Below are 20,354 nucleotides of genomic sequence, written 5' to 3'. Positions count from 1 at the left end.
CAGTCATCATTAGGACCTGCTCTGTGATCGTATCTGATCAGATGCCCTATCAGAATTTTTCATGATAATGAATAATGAAGTAGCTTTTAGCTGTGAATTTGTGAGGATCTATTTTGTCTCTCAGGCTGAACATGCCCTTCTAGTACAGATGTGCACTCTTAGTTTAATTCAGATGACCTGTTGCATGAAAGTAGAGAATTATTTCTTTTACATGTTGTGAATGCAGGTTCCATTCCAAAATCCATTCAGTTTCAGTGAAGTATTTCATTGAGGTACATGTGTGGAAGAGCTGAATCCTTAGCACAGCAATAGGACCACAGTGGAATGCTAAGAAGTTTCTCTTCTGACAGCAGCTCAGACAGTCATGAAGGATAGTGACAGGAGGATGGAAGGTATTGACATCTTCGGGTATCCCAAAGACACTGGCTTACCTGGCCACCAGACAGTCCCAAGCGAAAGTGAACACCCCATTGACCAAAGGGGAGAGGCTTCTTGGAATTGATAAATATTCACCATTAGAGCCTTTTGCCACTGGTGCTGTGGTCTTCAGTCCGAAGACTTGTTCAATGTAGCTCTCCATGCTACTCTATCCTGTGCAAGCCTCTTCATTTCAACTGTTGCAACCTACATCCTTTTGAAACTATTTACTATATTCATATCTTGGTCTCCCCCTGCTATTTTACCCCCCACGAAAACCCCACATTCCTCCTGTACTAAATTGGGGATCCCTTGGTGTCTCAGTATGGGTCCTATCAACCAATCTCTTCTAGTCGGGCTGTGCCACATATTTCTCTGCCCCCTTTTCTATTCAGTAACTTCTCATTAGTTAGGTGATCTACCCACCTAATTTTCAGCATTCTTCTGTACCACCAGATTTCAAAAGCTTCTATTCTCAACTTGTGTAAACTGTTAATCATACATTTTGCTTCACTGCCATAAATGGCTACACTCTGTTAATTATGGCTTCCTTTGCATGCTGTATGGTTCTTTAGTCAATACAGGAGCGAGGAACAGGTGCCGCTCAGGAACATAGAATTCAGATATTAATTCATTCTACATTTAATATCAAATATTAAAAATAATACATAACTTTGTTACTGAAGTTTTTAACTGTAGATTTGAATGTAGAAATATATACAGACACAAAATATTTAGAAATCTGTCACTCTTCAGTAAAACATCTATTCTAAAGATCTCGGGCCTTTGCCACTATGAAAGTCTGTAACCATCTTTCATCTGGCAAATACACAAAATGGGCCAGTGCATGAATGTTCGAACTTAAGTACACCTGCTGCTGGAGCCCCAGAGATGGGATGCTTTCTTCGTTGGCAGCACTCGTGCTGTGATGGCGGCTGTAGGAAAAGCGGTGGCATAACTGGTGGTGCAGTATTTGAAAGTTTTGACCGATCGGGTGGCAGCCAGTACCACACGCTACATGCAAATACTTCCAGAAAAGACTTCCTAACACATAAATCTATATTTGATGTTAACAAATTTCTATTCTTCAGAAAAGCTTTTCTTGCCATTGGCAGTCTACATTTTATATCCTATCGACTTCCGCCATCATCAGTTATCTTGCTGCACAAATAGCAAAACTCATCTACTGTTAGTGTGTTGGTTCCTAATCTGATTTCTTCAGCGTCACCTGGTTTCTGGCTACATTCCATTACCCTTATTTTGCTTTTGTTAATGTTCATTGTATATCCTCTTTCAAGACACTGACCATTCTGTTCAGCTATTCTTCCATGTCCTTTGCTATTCATAACAGAATTGCATTGTTGTCGGCAAATCTCAGAAGTGTTATTTGTTCTCCCTGAACTTTAATTCCTGCTCCAAATTTTTCTTCAGTTTCCTTTAGTGCTTGCTCAGTGTATAGACTGAATAATATGAGGGATAGGCTACAATCCTGTCTCAGTCCCTTCTCATCTACTGCTTCTCCCTTGACTCTTATTACTGCTGCCTGGTTTGTGTTCAAGTTGTAAGTAATCTCTTGCTCCCTGTATTTTATGCTTACAACTTTCAGATTTCAAAGAGTGTGTTCCAGTCGACATTGTCAAAAGCTTTCGCCACATCTTTAAAAGCTATAAATATAGGTTTGCCTTTCCTGAGCCTGTCTTCTAATATAAGTCGTAGGGTCAGTATTGTCTCGTGTGTTTTTAGATTTCTGCTGAATTCAAACTCTTCCTCCCATAGGCTGGCTTGAACCAGTTTTTCCATTCTTTTGCAAATGATTGTGCTAGTATTTAGCAACCATGACTTTGGTGATATTCCCACCAGTCATCACCTTCTATCTTTGAAATTGGATTTATCACATCATCTTCAAGCCTGAGAGTATTTCACTCACCTCATACATCTTGGACACCAGATGGAATTGTTTTGTTATGGCTTGCTGTCCCGAGAATATCACTAGTTCTGAGAGAAAGTCATCTCCTCCAGAGATCTTATTTCAACTTAGGCCAAATTCTTCTCGCCGTATTATATCTCCTATCTCATCTTCATTTACACGTTCTTCCCATTCTATAATTTTGCCTTAAAGTTTGTTTGCCTTGTGTAGCCCCTCTACATACTCCTTCCACATTTCATCTTTCCCTTCCTTGGTTAGTTCTGGTTTTCCAAATGAGTTCTTGATGTCCATACAGTTGCTACTCATTTCTCCTAGTGTTGCTTTAATTTTCCTGTAGGCTGTCTCTAACTTGCTCCTAGTTATATATGTTCTTTATTGTTACATTTGTCCTCTAGCCATGTCATTCCTGCTGAGCCATTTTGCACATCCTATCAGTCTTCCCCCCCCCCCTTCTGTCCCTCCCTCCCCCCCCCTCTCTTTTTCAGAAGTTTGTATCCCTTTCACCTGCTTCATTTTTATGTTTTCTCCTTTCTTCAATTAAATTCAGTATCTCTTGTGTTATCCAAGGATTTCTACTAGGCCTTGTCTTTTTTCCTATTTGATGCTCTGCTGCCTTCACTGTTTCATCTCTCAAAGCTACCCATTTGTCCTCTACTGTATTCCTTTCCCCTGTTCTAGTCAGTTGTGTTGCCCAATGCTTCCTGCTCTGCCCCGACTTCCTTAATTTCCTACCTTTTTACAATTTTCTTCAGTTTTAGTCTACAGTTCATAACCAATAAATTGTGATCAGAATCTATATCTGCTCCCAGAAATGTCTTACCATAATATGATCAGTGTGAAATCTTCCAGTGTCTCCAGGTCTCTTCCATGCACACAGCCTTCTTTCATGATTCTTAAACCAAGTGTTAGCAATGATTAAGTTATGCTCCGTGCAAAATTCTGCCAGGCAGCTTCCTCTGTCATTCCTTACCCTCAGCCCATACTCACTATTGAATTCCAGTGCCCAATCACATTATATTTTCCTCTCAATCAACTATCTAAATAATTTCTTTTATCTCATCATTTCTTCTTCCAATTTCTTAGTCATCTGCGGAACTAGTGGCATATGAACTTGTGCTACTGTGGTTGGTGTTGGCTTCATGTCTGTCTTGACTACGATAGTGTGTTCACTATTATGTTTGTAGTAGCTTACCCACATTCCTGTTTCTTATTCATTATTAAACCAACACCTGCATTACCCCTATTATTTGTTTTTGTATTTATAGTCCTGTAATTGGTAGGCATAGGAGGGTTAATAAGGTAAGTAAAACAATAGGAAATAACAACAAGGTAGGCAAATAAATTTCTCAAACAACTTTGTTTAGTAAATAAATAAAAATGTAATGCTTGTCACTTTACACTGACTCTTTCACTCACTCTTTTTAAATGTCCTCAGTTTCCTTTGTAGAACTAGATGGATGGTACTTGTCAGAGAGATATTCAAAGCATTCGCACAGCCACTTCATTCCTTCCGAAGATTGAGAGGAAAACAAACTTGGTTTATGTTTAATTTAATTTATTATTATTATTTTCTTTTGTCATCCCCTTCGAATTAATTTTGATGTATACCATGCATAGGATAACATTGTACGAAAAATTAGTGGTGATAGTTAATGGTGAATTATGCTATGAATTGTTATTGCATCCTCTCAGTTGTGCCGTTCCCTCTGGGTTTCCAAAAGCCAACTGTAATTTTGAACCTTCAAAATAAAGTTTTGAACTAGGTAATAAAACTAAAAATAACAGATTGACAGTATTGCATATATTGTGCGTGTGAGGTGATCATTGTCATTTATAAACATGCTGTCATATATGATGGTATTGATTTTGTCCGCTCCAGAAATCCAGTATCAGACAAAATGTTCTCAAGAAAGTTTCTGCAAACTGAATTCTTCTGTTTCCTGAATTTGTAGCAACTGAAGTAAAACTTCTTTAATGAGTCAGTAAAACATCTTCTGTCCCCCTAGGACCAATTTGGTCACTAGTTTCTTGTAAGCAATGGAAACTTTAGCCAACAATTTTCCATACACTGTGATACAGTGTTGCACCATCGATAAATGTGTTGTTGTATGTACAATACCAACAGGATGTCTGCTTCAGAGCCACATGTCTCGGTCCTAACACTAGCGGTACTTTTTCTTAACAGCGCAGACCTTATGGGTACATAAACAGCAGCCAAGAAAGATTTTATCCCTCGATTTATAGGAACATACGCATTTGTGGGCCCCCATATATGTTGATGAAAAACTGCGCAGTTTTCTGTTATTTATCGATCTCGTCAATTCTGAGTCAATTGAGTGTCATGGACTTTAAGGATAGTTTTCTCAAAAATGGAGGTTGTTGAATCAAAATATGTTAGGCACTTTCATTTTATGTTTTACACAAGTGATTTGCCAAATATGAGCCAAATCAGTTGGTGTGTCTGAGGCTATCCCTTGTCAGCGACAGGCTTCCTTGCCGTACTGTATGAAGCCATCCTTACTACCGCTGTACATAAGGCACATCTGAATGAACGACGTGGAATAAATATGGCACACACATCCATCAAGAGCATAGAAATGTTGCTGAGGCTATGCAAATGCCAGCATGATACCAGTAAAACAGCCATAGCTTATGACGTGAGATACCCTGGTTGAAGAGCTCCATCTACCCATACATTTTTTTGTGCTGAATGACAAGTCGTTTGAGAAACAGTGGTAGCAGTAGATGAATACCAGCAAGAAGTGACGATTTGATTGTGTTTGTTTTAGCTGTGGTACACCACGCTTCGCACGTCAGCTTACGAGTAGTTGCTGTAGGCACTTGTGTCACTCTTATATCCACATGACGAATAGTATGCAGTCATAAGTTTTACACGTATCACCTGCCCTGACACAGAGCTGCTTGGAAATGATATCCACGTTCACAAATTACGATGTTGTGAACTGTCACAATAAGCTTTAGTTGGCCACAGAAAAATCCTTGGTGGGTACATCACATTGATCACCAAAAGATGCGGTCCGTGATGATGTGGAATTCTTGGGGCTGAAATCGTCAGTCAGCACTACTTTGCAGGGAGATCTATTATGTGTTTGTTGTTGACAGTTTCGGTGCTGTTCTTGAAAGTTTCAGTATAGACATTAGAGGTCATATGTGGATGCAACATGAGGTGTGGGTGCGGTGTTGTGCAATAATTGAAAACAGATTTCCTGAAATATGGTCAACACACCATAGCCTTCAGGAATTGCTAAAAAATTTGCCCAGTTTAATTTCTATAGATTTCTTGTAGTATCTTGCATTGTTTTAAATTAATTTTTATGCAGTTGTGTAAGTACATTGGCTACATGATAGAAAAAAGTGTTTCATTTTAAAAATTCGATTTGTTGCCATAACTCTCCTGAAAATAACTAAAAAAACTACATGATTGTGCAGAAAGAGTAAAGTTCCTTACGTCTAGCTACCTAAATAAATATTCCTTTTGTAAGTGTTCTGGAGTGCATGTGTGGTTTATAGAATATTCTGTTGTATTGTTCTTTCTCTGATGTCTTTTGACACACTCCAGTACATGGAAGACCACAATTGAAGTAAAATGTTTTGGCAGTTATTCATAAAACATCCTAATTTTTATGGTTTCAGAATATTTCCTGTTTCACGTACATTATTAAATGTACGTTTGAAAGTTGTTACATATCAAATTTCTATCAAAAGTTGGTTTACTAGATAATGAAGAAATATTACCAACCTTTTCACTGCAGAAATTGTCACCCATGAGTTTATTGTGCCTAAAAGGAAACTTCCTTAGTTTTCCAAAGAGAATAGCAAAATCATAATATGTCATATATGAAAATTTGAAATAAAATGTCACCATTACTTTTTATAGCAAGTTCTTGTATCTCTCTTGATTTTTAGATGCTACAGTACCTTAATGAAATCTTATAGTTTATCAGCTGATTGTTAAAAATGTTCCTTGAATGTTATATAGTTGATTTTCCTTCATGTCAGTTTCACTTATAGAGGGTGAGTGGAAAACGTGTCATAACATTGCTTCAGAATGATGCTGTCACTTGCCTGGCAACCAGATGTAATTAGGGAAACTCGCTGAGAGAGACTGCGGCCTCAAGTGTTTTACCTCATGTCATGTATCATGTTCATTTGTTTATTCGTGTGTCTCCTTTCCAGAACAATACACAGAGCATAAACTGATGTGCAAACTTGCACATGGGGATGGCAAGTACATTGGGCAATTTGTGTAGATTGTAGTGAAGATACTTTCCTTGCATGCCTTTGGTCAGCTTTCATGGTGGTTGTGCTTTACGTCTTTCCATTTGTGGATAGTGTTTAATAATGGGGAGAAAAGAAAAAGTTGTTCTAAGTACTTGTCAACCCTTTCTCCCAATGTTATCGTGTGTTTTTCCGTACTGGTAAAATATTCTTAAACAGATGCGCCATATGAACCATTAATTTGAGTAACTTCTTGGCATCAATTAAATAAAATAAAATACGTCACAGCACCTAATTGTTTTCCCTTTGAATTTAAGAATACTTTCATTAGGATGGCAAATGACATTAAGCTCTTGTGATCTGCTTAGAAGCTTCTACATTAAAAAAAAATTTTTTTTCAGGTGCTGGATAATTTTATTGGATACAGTCTTAATGAAGTTAAAGCAATGAAGAAGGATGTAGACAAAAATCCTCTTATTAAAGAGAGATTGAACAAGGTACAATAGTACTTTCAGCAAATGAAATTAGAAATGAACCTAATGTAATACCAAGCCAAGATAAAGCTTATACACTGATAATGTGTGTTACATTATTTACAGGCTCTCCAGAAAGCGCAGCAGCAGTTGATTGAATTAAATGCACTTTTTACTCTTTCATTTGACCTGGAAAGTGATTTACCATGTGTAACAATGGTAACAGATTTGAAAGAAGAGCATCTCAAAGCACTGAAAGCAAGAGTGCGTATTGCGCAGTCTCTAAAACAAAGTTGATGATGCTGACAGCATAGATGTTTATCCTCTGGGCATTTTTATGCCTATGTGTCTCGGAAGGTATGTGAATGTGGATATACATTATTAAAATTACTTTTCCTCCTATTTCCTTTTCCACATTAATCTCATTTAGTCCACCAAAGATGATAACTCATTTGACTGAAGCCATAGGGCAATATAGTCTTCTCTGTTTCCACTGCCCTCTCCTCTGTCCTGCCATGAAGTCGGTAGAGTCGGGGAATATCTTCACCGAGGCTCATCATCATCATCCGCTGTGTTCCTCACTGTACAGCTCAGTTTATTATGACTGCTGCAATGAAAGAAATGATGTGATGTGAAAAGATTCTTCATATAAAAGGAAATAGGGACAATGATTCAGTTCTGCAGTAGAGCTTATTCATTTCAGAAACATAAACAGTAGAGCTAAAAGTTCAGTGTCTGTGCCATACCTGTATTAAATATTATTTATTTGCTGTCCTTATAACAATCAACATTCGGACACTGTCGTAGATTTAATTCATGCATACAAAGTCTTAGTTCACTATTAGTGAAGATTAGGAATTATCAGTTTTTTGTTACAGAAGTAAACTTGTGGCTATAAATACTGTTTTAGAAAGAGACATTACAACTTGAAAACCGAGCACCGTGGCACAGCATTTAGCACACTGGACTTGCATCTGGGAGGACAATTGTTCCAAACACACATCCTGCCATCCTGATTTAGGTTTTCCATGACATCCTTAAATTGCTTCAGGCAAATGCTGGGATGGTTCCTTTGAAAGGGCATGGTCGATTTCCTTTCCCACCTTTCGCTAATCTGATGGGACTGATGACCTCTCTGTTTGGTTCCCTCCCCCCGAATCAACCAACGAACAACTAGAAATATAAATGCATAACACTTTTTTCCAGAGAGACATTACAACTTGATATCTTTTCTATGGAATAACAGCTTTTCTCTGCTAATAAATACTTCAGATTATTCTTTAAGGTGTTTAAATTAGTGGTCTTAGTTCAGATGGAAATCTGTAATCTGTTGTAAAAAATTGTTCATATTGTAAGTTCTCCCCCTTCCCCTCCCCCTAAAAAGCTCGTCTGTATAGACTGTTGGTGTCCCACCCCGTACCTCAATACCATATTGAAGACATGGATGTATGAATCCTAAATGTATTTGCTTTAAGCTATCATAGCGCAGGAAGACCAAGACTGTTTCAGTAGATATGGATGTGTACTGATTTTCTTGCAGATGTGATCTATGTGCTCTTTTCATCACTGGTGTTCATCAACAATAGTGCCCAAAATTTGTGTCTATTTGTGTAGTTAAATCACACTGGAGGTGGAAATTGTGTACCATTTATTTTCTGATTATAGTTAAGCACGAATTGCGCTCTCACTTTCTTCTCTTTATTCAAAAGTAGCTTATTTGCAGAAAGGTAGGTTGGCAGAAAATTGTAATGATTTCACTACTGTTGGCAGCGTTTTGCGTATCATAGCCCCAGTTGGCAAAAGATGTGTCATCAGCATAGCAATTTTGGCATTTATTTAAATCGTTTAACTTAAACAGAAAAGGCCCTAATGCACTTCCGTGGGAGACACCACATCGAAGTATCCTGTAGGGTGATTTAGTTGTTACCAACAGTTCATTCCTTTTATAAGTTAACTTGACACACTGTTCCCTGTACTCAAAAAGGGGTTAGGCAGTTGTAAGGCTACTCTTCTAATCCAGTATTCTTCTCTTTTATGCAATAGAATTGTGTGATTCACATTATTTACATCTACATCTATACTCTGCAAATCACTGTCAGTGCATGGCAGAGGGTACATCCCATTGTACCAGTATTAGGGTTTCTTCGTGTTCCATTCACATATGGAGTGTGGGAAGAATGATTGTTTAAATGCCTCTGTGCATGCTATAATTATTCTAATCTTCTCCTCATGATCCCCCTGTGAACGATACATAGGAGGTTGTAGTATATCCTAGAGTAATCATTTAAAGCCTGTTCTTGAAACTTGGTTAATAGACTTTCTTGCGATAGTTTATGTCTGTCTTCAAGGGTCAGCAATTCCAGTTGCTTCAGCATCTCTGTGACACTCTCATGTCTCTGTGAAACTTTCCCATGGATTAAACAAATCTGTGACCATTTGTGCTGCCCTTCTCTATATGTGTTAAATATCCCCAAAAAAATCCTATCTGGTGGGATTCCACACACTTGAGCAATATTCTAGGATGGGTCCCACAAGTGATTTGTAAGAAATCTGTTTTGTAGACTGATTGCACTTTCCCTGTATTCTATCAATAAACTGAAGTGTACCATCTGCTTTACCCATGACTGAACCTATGTGATCACTCCATTTTATGTCGCTACAAAGTGCTACACCCGAGTTGGCCGATTCAAACAGTGACTGATATTATAGTTGTAGGGTACTACGTTTTCCCGTTTTGTGAAGTGCACAATTTTACAATTCTGGACATTCAGAGCAAGTTGCCAGTCTTTTCACCATGTTGAAATCATATCAAGAGCTCACAGAATATTTATGCAGCTTCTTTCAGATAGTACTTCATTATAGATAACTGCATCATCTGCAAAAAGGCTGATTTTACTATTAATATTGTCTGCAAGGTCATTAATATACGACATGGACAGCAAAGGTCCCAACACACATCCCTGGGGTGTACCCGAAGTTACTTTACGTCTGACGATGACTCTCCATCCGAGTTAAGATGCTGTGTCCTCCCTACCAAAAGGTTCTCAAGCCAGTCACAAATTTCAGTTGATAACCAATACGATTGTACTTTTGACAATAAGCTTAGGAGATGCAGTAGTGAGTCAAATGCTTTTCAGAAATCAGGATAAGCTGCTTGTACCTGGTTGTCTTGATTCAAAGCTTTCGGTATGTCATGTGAGATAAGAGTGAGTTGGGTTTCACATGATCGACATTTTCGAAAACCATGCTGGTTGGCACTGAGGAGATCATTCTGTTCAAGATACCTCATTATGTTAGGGCTCAGAATATGTTCTAAAATTCAACAACAAATTTATATCAAGGATATTGGATGGTAGTTTTATGGATCATTTTTACTACCCTTTTTATAGACGGTTGTGACTTGTGCCTTTTTCCAAAAACTGATGACTTTTTTTTTTCCCCGAGGGATCTACAATAGATTATAGTAAAAAGAGGAGCTAACTGAGACACAAATTCAGTATAGAATCTGACAGGGATTCCACTGGGGCCTGGAGCTGTGTTCTGTTGTAATGATTTCACCTTTTTCTCAACATCAGTGACATTAATACTTATTTCATTCATCTTTGCTCTGGTACGAAGATTTTTCATTTATCTTTGCACTGGTACAAGGATTAAATTGGGGCAACTCTCCTGGGTTTTCCTTTGTAAAGGAACGTTTGAAAATGGAGTTAATCATTTCAGCATTTACTTTGCTACGCTCAATTTCAGTTCCTGTCTCATTCACAAGGGACTGGACAGAAACTTTGGTGCCACTAACAACCTTTACATACGACCAAAATATTTGACAATATTTTGCTATGGTAGTCATTGAAGGCATCAAACATTGCTCTCTTTACAGCCAAATGTGTTTCATTCAGCATCTCTATACCTATAGCCCTACACTATGTTCTACACTTGTTGTTGTTGTTGTTGTTGGTGGTGGTGGTGGTGGTGGTGGTGGTTGTGGTCGTGGTCATGGTGGTGTCTTCAGTCCAAAGTCTGGTTTGATGCAGCTCTCCATGCTTCTCTATCCTGTGTAAGCCTCTTCACTCTGCGTAACTACTGCAACATGCATCCTTCTGAACCTGCTTATTGTATTCATCTCTTGGTCTCGCACTGTGTTTTTTACCCTCCACACCTCCCTCCAACAGTACTAAATTGGCGATCTCTTGATGCCTCAGAATGTGTCCTACCAGCTGATCCCTTTTTCTAGTCAAGTTGTACCACAAATTCCTCTTCACCTCGGTTCTGTCCGCGGCTCGTGGTCTTGCGGTAGCGTACTCGCTTCTCGCGCACGGGGTCCCGGGTTCGATTCCCAGCGGGGTCAGGGATTTTCTCTGCCAGAGATGACTGGGTGTTGTGTGTCTTTCATCATCCTTTCAGCCTCATTCACTCGCAAGTCGCCGTAGTGGCGTTAAAGAACTTGTGGAGCAGCGCGGCCGAACCGCCCCGCAAGTGGTCTCCCGGCCACCAATGCTATACGCTCATTATTATTACCCTGGTTCTATTCAGTACCTCCTCATTAGTTACGTGATCTACCCATCTAATCTTGTGTATTCTACTGTTCAAGCACATTTCAAAATCTTCTATTCTCTTCTTGTCCAAACTATTTATCGTCCATATTTCACTTACATGGAAAGGACATCCTGGCTCTTAAATCAATACTTGATGTTAGCAAATTTCTCTTCTGCAGAAACACTTTCCTTGCCATCGCCAGTCTACATTTTATATCCTCTCCACTTCGACCATAATCAGCTATTTTGCTGCCTAAATAACAAAACTCAGCTACTACTTTAAGTGTCTTATGTCCTAATCTAATTCCCTCAGCTTCACCTGTTTTAATTTGAGTACATTCCATTATCCTCATTTTGCTTTTATTAATATTCATATTATATCCTTCTTTCAAGACACTGTCCATTCCGTTCAACTACTCTTCCAGGTCCTTTGCTATCTCTGACACAATTACAGCGTCATCGGCAAACCTCAGGTTTTTATTTCTTCTTCTTGGACTTTAATTCCTACTACAAATTTTTCTTTTGTTTCCTTTACTGCATGCTCATTATACAGATTGAACATCAGGGACAGGCTATAACCCTGTCTCACTCCATTCTCAACCACTGCTTTTCTTTCGTGCCCCTCGTTTCCTATAACCGACACATGTCGTAATCTCTTTTTCTTTAGAAATTTCTTTACAGTGATCGTATACCATAGAGGATCCCTCCCATTATGAACTGTTCTGCTGGGTTCATATCTATCCAGTGTGTGGTCAACTACTCTTTTAAACTTGAGCTAGAGTTCCTGTACATCACTGATTTTTTTAATGTAGTTTACTGAACATACATATCTCTTTCTGCTTGTTTTAGTTGTTCTTTGTACTTTGGTAATCAGTGTTGACACAAGCCACAACCACGTCATGGTCAATGATACCAGTTTTGATGTGGACATCCTTAAAGAGGTCGGGTCTATTTGTTGCCATTAGATCCAATATATTTCCATCATGAGTGGGATTCCTAGCTATCTGTTCTAGGTAGTTTTCGGAGAAGGCGTTAAGTTAAGTTTCACAGGATGTCTTATCACACCCACCACTAACAGAACTGTAATATTCCCAGTTAATTGTTGGATGATTAAAGTATCCACCAGTGATTACAGTGTGATTGGGGAATGTATGTACAAGTGAACTGAGGTTGTCTCGGAAGTTTTCAGTTACATCAGGAGATGAGTCTGGTGGACGATGGAAGGATCCAATTGTCATTTAATGCCCACCCCAGATAATGAGTCATCCCAAAAAAAATCTCACATGCAGCTTCAATTCCTATCTTGGTGGATTTGAGTTTCTTGTACACTGCAACAAATACACCACCTCCAATTCCTATTTGCCTATCCTTTCGATATACACTTAAATTTTGCACAAAAATCTCACTGCTATCAATTTCAGGTTTCAACCAGCTTTCTGTACCTAGTATTATGTGAGTTTCATTGCTTCTCATGACCACTTCAAACTCTAGCACTTTGTTGCAAGTGCTTCGACAGTTTACCATTAGGTTTGTAATACTCTCATGTGTGGGAAGCATTTCGATCTTAGGCTGATACTTCTACTTCTTACAGCTATCGTTATCTGGATTGGATGGAGAGTCGCTTAATGTAAAAAAAGAAAAGAAAGAAAGCTTATGTGCACCCCTCATACAGTCAGCTACCTGATTTGCAGCCTCTAATGTGTAGTGCACACTTGACGTATTTAGTGAGACCCTACAGTTCTCAACCCTATGATGGAAGTCCAGGAAGTTGCAGCCTAGCTTGTCACAGAACTTTCAAAATCTCTGTTTCAGTCCTTCTACTGAACTGAGAACCAAAGGGCCATGATTAGTTCTGTGGAAAATCGTGAGTTGTGGAAAGTTGTGAGCTTTGTTGAAACTCCACACGCAAGGCTGGTCTTCTTGACCTTCTCTACCAGTTGCTTGAATGACCCAAGAATGACTTCAGAGCCCAGACAACAGGCTTCATTTCTTTCAACATGTGCCACAATCTGCTGTTGGTTGCACTCTGTTCCCTCAATGATTGTTAGAACAGCCTCTTCAACATGTTGCATGAGGCTCCCAGTCATAGACACTGAATGCACCTGGTGTCCTTTCCTATCTCGTGCTGCGTTTTCCCTAAGGGGTACCATCATTCGCCATAGCACCTCAGACTTGTTAGAGGAATCTGTACAATACCCTGAGTCCTCTCTGGCCTCCGTCCATGCTGTACAGTATGCCTAGATCTACCATTGACACGCCATTCGCAGTCAAATCACAGTTCCTGTACTTTCTGCAGAGGAAACAGGATCCACAGGAGAGGATAATGTTGTGTCTAGACCATACAGCCTAGACACAATGCTGTAGCCGATAGGGCACGCAATGCTAACGCAGACGGGCGTGAAGTCTGGAACATGAGACTTATAAATGAATAAGAAGAAAAGTAGGTAGATGCTTGTTACTTAACTTTTAATTAGTCCTTGGAATACATCTCTCTTGAATATTAGTAAGCTATAGGCACTGATACAAATGGCGCCTTGCTAGGTGGTCGCCAGTTAACTTAGCAGAGGGCTATTCTACTGTCTATCTCTCGGCAAACGAGAGCAAGGCTTAGCACGTCCAATCGCTAGCTATGTTGTCCGTACAACTGGGGGCGAGGTCTCCTCAGTCTCTCGAGACCTGCCTTGTGGTGGCGCTAGGTTTGCGATCCCACAGTGGCGACACGCGGGTCCGACATGTACTACAGGACCGCGGCCGATTTAAGTTACCACCTAGCAAGTGTGGTGTCTAGCGGTGACACCACAGATAGTACCTGAGGTACATCTGGTACAGGTATCACAGATACACAGCTCTCGGGAGATCTTCCAACACACCGTTTCACAGCAGTTGTCAGTCATGTGACAGTAGTCAGGGCAATTTCCACCTGCTTACAAATATCAACCAACTCATCCTGTGCTCGAGAACAGCATTCACAGTGGCGCTGCATTTTGGCTGGTGTAGTGTATTACAAGGCAGTGAACAGAGGACTTTAAATTAAACCTGCTGATTATCTTGTAATTTGTTGAGCTAAAATGTTGCTAATTCCCTGTAAGAATCGAAGCAGGTACACAAAATGAGATTTCTACTAAGGCAACATAAAAACATGTGGCAAAAATTACTAGTTTCCTAAAATATTTTGATGTTAATTATTGTTGTTCGAAGACTCGAAAACAGAGTTTATTTACGAAAAATGGAGATAATATGGAGGGTTACTCCTCTTTAAGGGAACACTAGGTGTAACACAACATGTTAGTTAGAAAATCTGCTACATTAACTGAATTACAAACCCTGATTTGTTTCAGATTGCTCTTAGATTATGCAAAGGACATTGGTAGCTTCCGAAAATTATCAAAGACTCACGTTTATTTGCATTGATATACAATGAAATTCAGGGGTGATGTATACTTTGGTTGACCTGTGAACCACAAACGCAAGATTTCTATGAATTAAATTATACATCCAAAACTCGTACCACTAACTTATGGAAATATACACTCCTGGAAATTGAAATAAGAACACCGTGAATTCATTGTCCCAGGAAGGGGAAACTTTATTGACACATTCCTGGGGTCAGATACATCACATGATCACACTGACAGAACCACAGGCACATAGACACAGGCAACAGAGCATGCACAATGTCGGCACTAGTACAGTGTATATCCACCTTTCGCAGCAATGCAGGCTGCTATTCTCCCATGGAGACGATCGTAGAGATGCTGGATGTAGTCCTGTGGAACGGCTTGCCATGCCATTTCCACCTGGTGCCTCAGTTGGACCAGCGTTCGTGCTGGACGTGCAGACCGCGTGAGACGACGCTTCATCCAGTCCCAAACAAGCTCAATGGGGGACAGATCCGGAGATCTTGCTGGCCAGGGTAGTTGACTTACACCTTCTAGAGCACGTTGGGTGGCACGGGATACACGCGGACGTGCATTGTCCTGTTGGAACAGCAAGTTCCCTTGCCGGTCTAGGAATGGTAGAACGATGGGTTCGATGACGGTTTGGATGTACCGTGCACTATTCAGTGTCCCCTCGACGATCACCAGTGGTGTACGGCCAGTGTAGGAGATCGCTCCCCACACCATGATGCCGGGTGTTGGCCCTGTGTGCCCCGGTCGTATGCAGTCCTGATTGTGGCGCTCACCTGCACGGCGCCAAACACGCATACGACCATCATTGGCACCAAGGCAGAAGCGACTCTCATCGCTGAAGAGGACACGTCTCCATTCGTCCCTCCATTCACGCCTGTCGCGACACCACTGGAGGCGGGCTGCACGATGTTGGGGCGTGAGCGGAAGACGGCCTAACGGTGTGCGGGACCGTAGCCCAGCTTCATGGAGACGGTTGCGAATGGTCCTCGCCGATACCCCAGGAGCAACAGTGTCCCTAATTTGCTGGGAAGTGGCGGTGCGGTCCCCTACGGCACTGCGTAGGATCCTACGGTCTTGGCGTGCATCCGTGCGTCGCTGCGGTCCGGTCCCAGGTCGACGAGCACGTGCACCTTCCGCCGACCACTGGCGACAACATCGATGTACTGTGGAGACCTCACGCCCCACGTGTTGAGCAATTCGGCGGTACGTCCACCCGGCCTCCCGCATGCCCACTATACGCCCTCGCTCAAAGTCCGTCAACTGCACATACGGTTCACGTCCACGCTGTCGCGGCATGCTACCAGTGTTAAAGACTGCGATGGAGCTCCGTATGCCACGGCAAACTGGCTGACACTGACGGCGGCGGTGCACAAATGCTGCGCAGCTAGCGCCATTCGACGGCCAACACCGCGGTTCCTAGTGTGTCCGCTGTGCCGTGCGTGTGATCATTGCTTGTACAGCCCTCTCGCAGTGTCCGGAGCAAGTATGGTGGGTCTGACACACCGGTGTCAATGTGTTCTTTTTTCCATTTCCAGGAGTGTAGTTTTGTAAGTGTCCAAAAATTCTGAAACTAACCCATTTCTCACATAATTCTACTATGCAATTAGAGAAAGATTGTTTTGAACGACGATAGGCCCACTGTCCGTAAAAAATTTAAAAGAGCACAATTTAGTTTAAGCCTACAATTGTCGGTAACAATACTGGGCTATCGCAGCACTCACGAATGTTCGAAATTTCACAGTATATCGCAGTACGAACAGATATTGATACAACCAATGAAAGATAATGCAGAAGTGAAGCAAAGAATAAAATATGTGAATATATAAATTTAAATCAACACATGATCTTTTACATGCGTATCACACAGAGAAAATTTCTAAGTCGGCTTTTATATATAAATAAATGTGCATATTGCATGGATTTTTTTCTCTTAGCTGATTCTGTGCACACTTCTACACTGGTGTGCCAAAGAAGAACATTGTAGTTTAAGTGTATCTCCATAAAAATCACTAAAATGTGCAGTACCAACAAAGCATGTCTTCTGGCTGTTGCAGCTAACAATGCAAAGTGTCAATGCAAAAGTATCAAAATCATTTTTCATATCCAGAAAAATGCGTTATGTTGTCTCTTTTAGCCAGATTGGGTAATATTTCTTGTATAAAAGTAACTGTTACAGTAGATCCTCTTTTCCTAAAACTGCGTTGTGGAATGGTGAATAGATTATGTTGATGCAATATGCCTCAGATTTAGTTAATATTACTTTCTCTAGTGATCTACTGAATTCAGAAGTTAATGGTATTCACCTATAGTTTTCTATGGCAGTTTTTATTCCCTTCTTGTTTCAGTGGTTTTCAGGAGGTCAGGGAATTCTCCATGGCATAGTCTTCACTAATTCTCCTCTGCGTTCCTTTAGCAGCTTAGGTGAAATGTCATCCCAGCTGCAAGACGTTTTAGGTTAAAGTTTTGAATTGATTGCTAGGAGTTCCCTTTCAGTAATGTCATAAATGAAAAAACGATTGGTTAGTGTTTCTAACATTAAAATTGAGTGCCCACATATGTACTTCATTTGTGCTAATTGTACTAAACTTGTGTACGAATTTCTCACACACTTCATTAGGGTCATTATTATTTCATCACTTTCTTTTGACGTTACGCTGTTTCCCATACTCAGGGTGTATACGACCCGGGACAACCGGGAGATCCGGGAAAAACCCGGGATACTTTTAGAATTCCAGGAATTTTTCATTGTTTGAGTTTTCAGTTAAATTTTTTAAATTTTGACTGGTAAGAACCGATACTCTAACAAAGGATATTACTGTATCCCGCCACATCAGAATAATACTTCAACAATAAAACATAAACGAGAGAAAAAAACGAAAATAAATTGCAAAGGCAGTGCGCCATGTACAGCAACGACACACAGTTCTCATGCAAGCGTCTGCCAATTGAAAACGTGTCAAAGGCTTTAGGAAGACTATGCAGTGCTTCATAACAACAAATTGCCTTCAATGAGCGTGAAGTCGCAACTGTTTACATTCGATTTGTTTTAGCAGTTACGTGCGGGCTCATGCGCATGCGCAATTGAGTGACGTTGAGTCGATTCTCCCGCTTCTGGCTACAGGAATGTGGCTGTTGGCTGTGCAAGCAGTCGCAGCAAGCAGCTAGATGCTACCGGAAAAAGAGGGCGCCAAATTCATATTCTTGGGAGAAAAAAACTTGTTTCACAAAGCGCCTAGTATCCGGCGCACGTTTGTCTATCGATTATTCACAGGATTTTGAAACGCTTCCCTGTTGGTTTTTGAACACATTTTAAGTTGATTTCTGAATGAATCATAAGTTGACTTTTGAATGCATGCATAGTGTACGTGATGTTCCTGTCAGGAGAATCCTCTTCGCATCTAGAAATAAACTTTCCGCAGACAAAAGGGGGCGGGGCAATACGAGCTGAGGGAGTAAAGCCGAACGGATGAATGCCAATCGCTGTCTGATTATGTGGTTGATTGGGTTTGCGAATGATAAGAATTGTTATAATTACTAGCGAAATCCATAGATTCAGACTACCAGAATGGAAATAAACGACTAACAGGAATAACAGGTGAGAAAGATTACGCATTATCTTCTCGGTGTATCCAAGAAAATGAAATTTTGACAGAAAATTTTTGGCCAGATCGCTACACTAGTAAGGACCAGTTGTACAGTCCCCGGCCAGCAGACGCGTAAGTTCTATTCAGGAAGTAACGCGGAAAACGTGTTGTTCCAACACGTAATAACGCCTAACCGGAAAATAATCGCGGGATAACTAAACCTGCTATTCTGACAGGGTTAGTGAAGTGACTACGAAGGCTTTCCCAGCGTAATAATTGATAATATTCTTCTCGGGTATGCAGCCGGATCATAACGTCTTCATGACACTATATTTCCGCGGTCCAACTGGCCGCCATCTTCAGGTGAGAGTGCCTATATAGGGGCCGCCGCTTGCGCTGGGAAGTCAGTTCCGGCGAGATCGTGCACCAGCACTCTCACCTGAAGATGGCGGCCAGTTGGACCGCGGAAATATTGTGTCATGAAGACGTTATGATCCGGCTGCATACCCGAGCAGTGAAGTTAATCGGCGAACAAATTTTGACAATGGCAGCAATAGCTACAGAATTTGTGATGACAAGATTGTTAGAACGAGCAAGTAGAAGAAACGGGGACATCACATAAATTATGGAAGAATAAGACGATTCCAAATTTATATAAAAATTTCATAATACTACTTTTCGATCTCATGCTTGAGAAGCTGGTGCGTATGAATGAAATATGAAACTATTTCTTAACATAAAGCTTTTTGCTTGTAGTAGGCCTAATAGGCATTTGATATTGGTACTTCGTGGATTATATTCTGTCGTGTTATAAAAATGGCAGTTTGTGCCAAAACAATCTCGTTTATTTGGTGTGTTACAAAATTGCTGCCATAGTAGAAAGGCCTATTTTATTTTATCTACCAGGCAGTGACAAAATAGACGTAATCAGGTCGAGAAACCACACAAGTCTTGGGTAGTATTTGTATTAACAGCTTTTTCAGTATTAGATAACGACATTTCGATTTTTCATGTAGTAAAACGTTTGACGAACTTTGATGAGGTAATAGATTCTTTCGCAGAAAGGAAAGCAGGCCATCTAAAGCTGTAGCAAGATTAGTGAGAGAAAAATGCTAGGAGCTAAGGTTTGAAGAAATGTATAATTTCTTGCTTATCTTTTGGCAGTATTGGTTTTATATATCCTATATTTAATTTTATGTCACACAAAACAGCAAGTTATTAACTAATAGGCAATAAAGAGTTCAGATTTTCTGAAGGGTTCTTGTTCTCTAGATTACAAATAATCCCATCCGCTATTAATTGCGAGATTTTTTTAAGGAGGGGCAGGCTGTCAAACCGGTCGACTGGGAGCAGGAGAGGCACCACAGGACTTTTCAATGTTCACTCGCCTGAATATAGTTTGGACCTGGGGTAGAAAAATGCTTTATGAAGAGGCGTGGCACTGCACTTTGGCCCAAATAATATGCCTTACATTTCCTCGAATACATATGTTTTACGTTTCAGACTTTTCAGAAAGATGTGCGCTACAAGATGAACACACATAGTGGGTAGTCTTCACATGACCCGTGTTTACATTTAGTGATTTTGCTGTTTCCCCTTCGTTTACTCTCACGTCAAATGAAAACAAAACGGATATATGTGTCCGGGAGCTATCATGTTAATTAAAACATATTCACATAATTACTGAAGGCTAAAATATGTCATTAGTTTCAGATTTTATTTTATTTCCATCTTTCTGACAGTCAAGCATTAATCGCCTTGCCGAACAATAA

General features: G+C 40.3%; 1 protein-coding gene across 2 annotated transcripts in view; it reads left to right on the top strand.

The window, feature by feature from the left end:
- Positions 1-20,354, top strand: part of LOC126234351 (recQ-mediated genome instability protein 1-like) — a 125,631-nt gene that overhangs the window by 89,765 nt on the left and 15,512 nt on the right. For both annotated transcript variants that reach the window (XM_049943039.1, XM_049943038.1), the window contains exons 7-8: positions 6,985-7,080; positions 7,183-7,413. In XM_049943039.1, the coding sequence (XP_049798996.1) occupies positions 6,985-7,080; positions 7,183-7,353 (267 nt within the window). In that variant the 3' untranslated portion in view covers positions 7,354-7,413. The remainder of the gene's footprint in view (positions 1-6,984; positions 7,081-7,182; positions 7,414-20,354) is intronic.

This window comes from Schistocerca nitens, chromosome 2, assembly GCF_023898315.1.
Source record: "Schistocerca nitens isolate TAMUIC-IGC-003100 chromosome 2, iqSchNite1.1, whole genome shotgun sequence".
In the NCBI taxonomy this organism is placed as follows: Eukaryota; Metazoa; Arthropoda; class Insecta; order Orthoptera; family Acrididae; genus Schistocerca; species Schistocerca nitens.
This window is presented reverse-complemented; position numbering and strand designations above follow the sequence as displayed.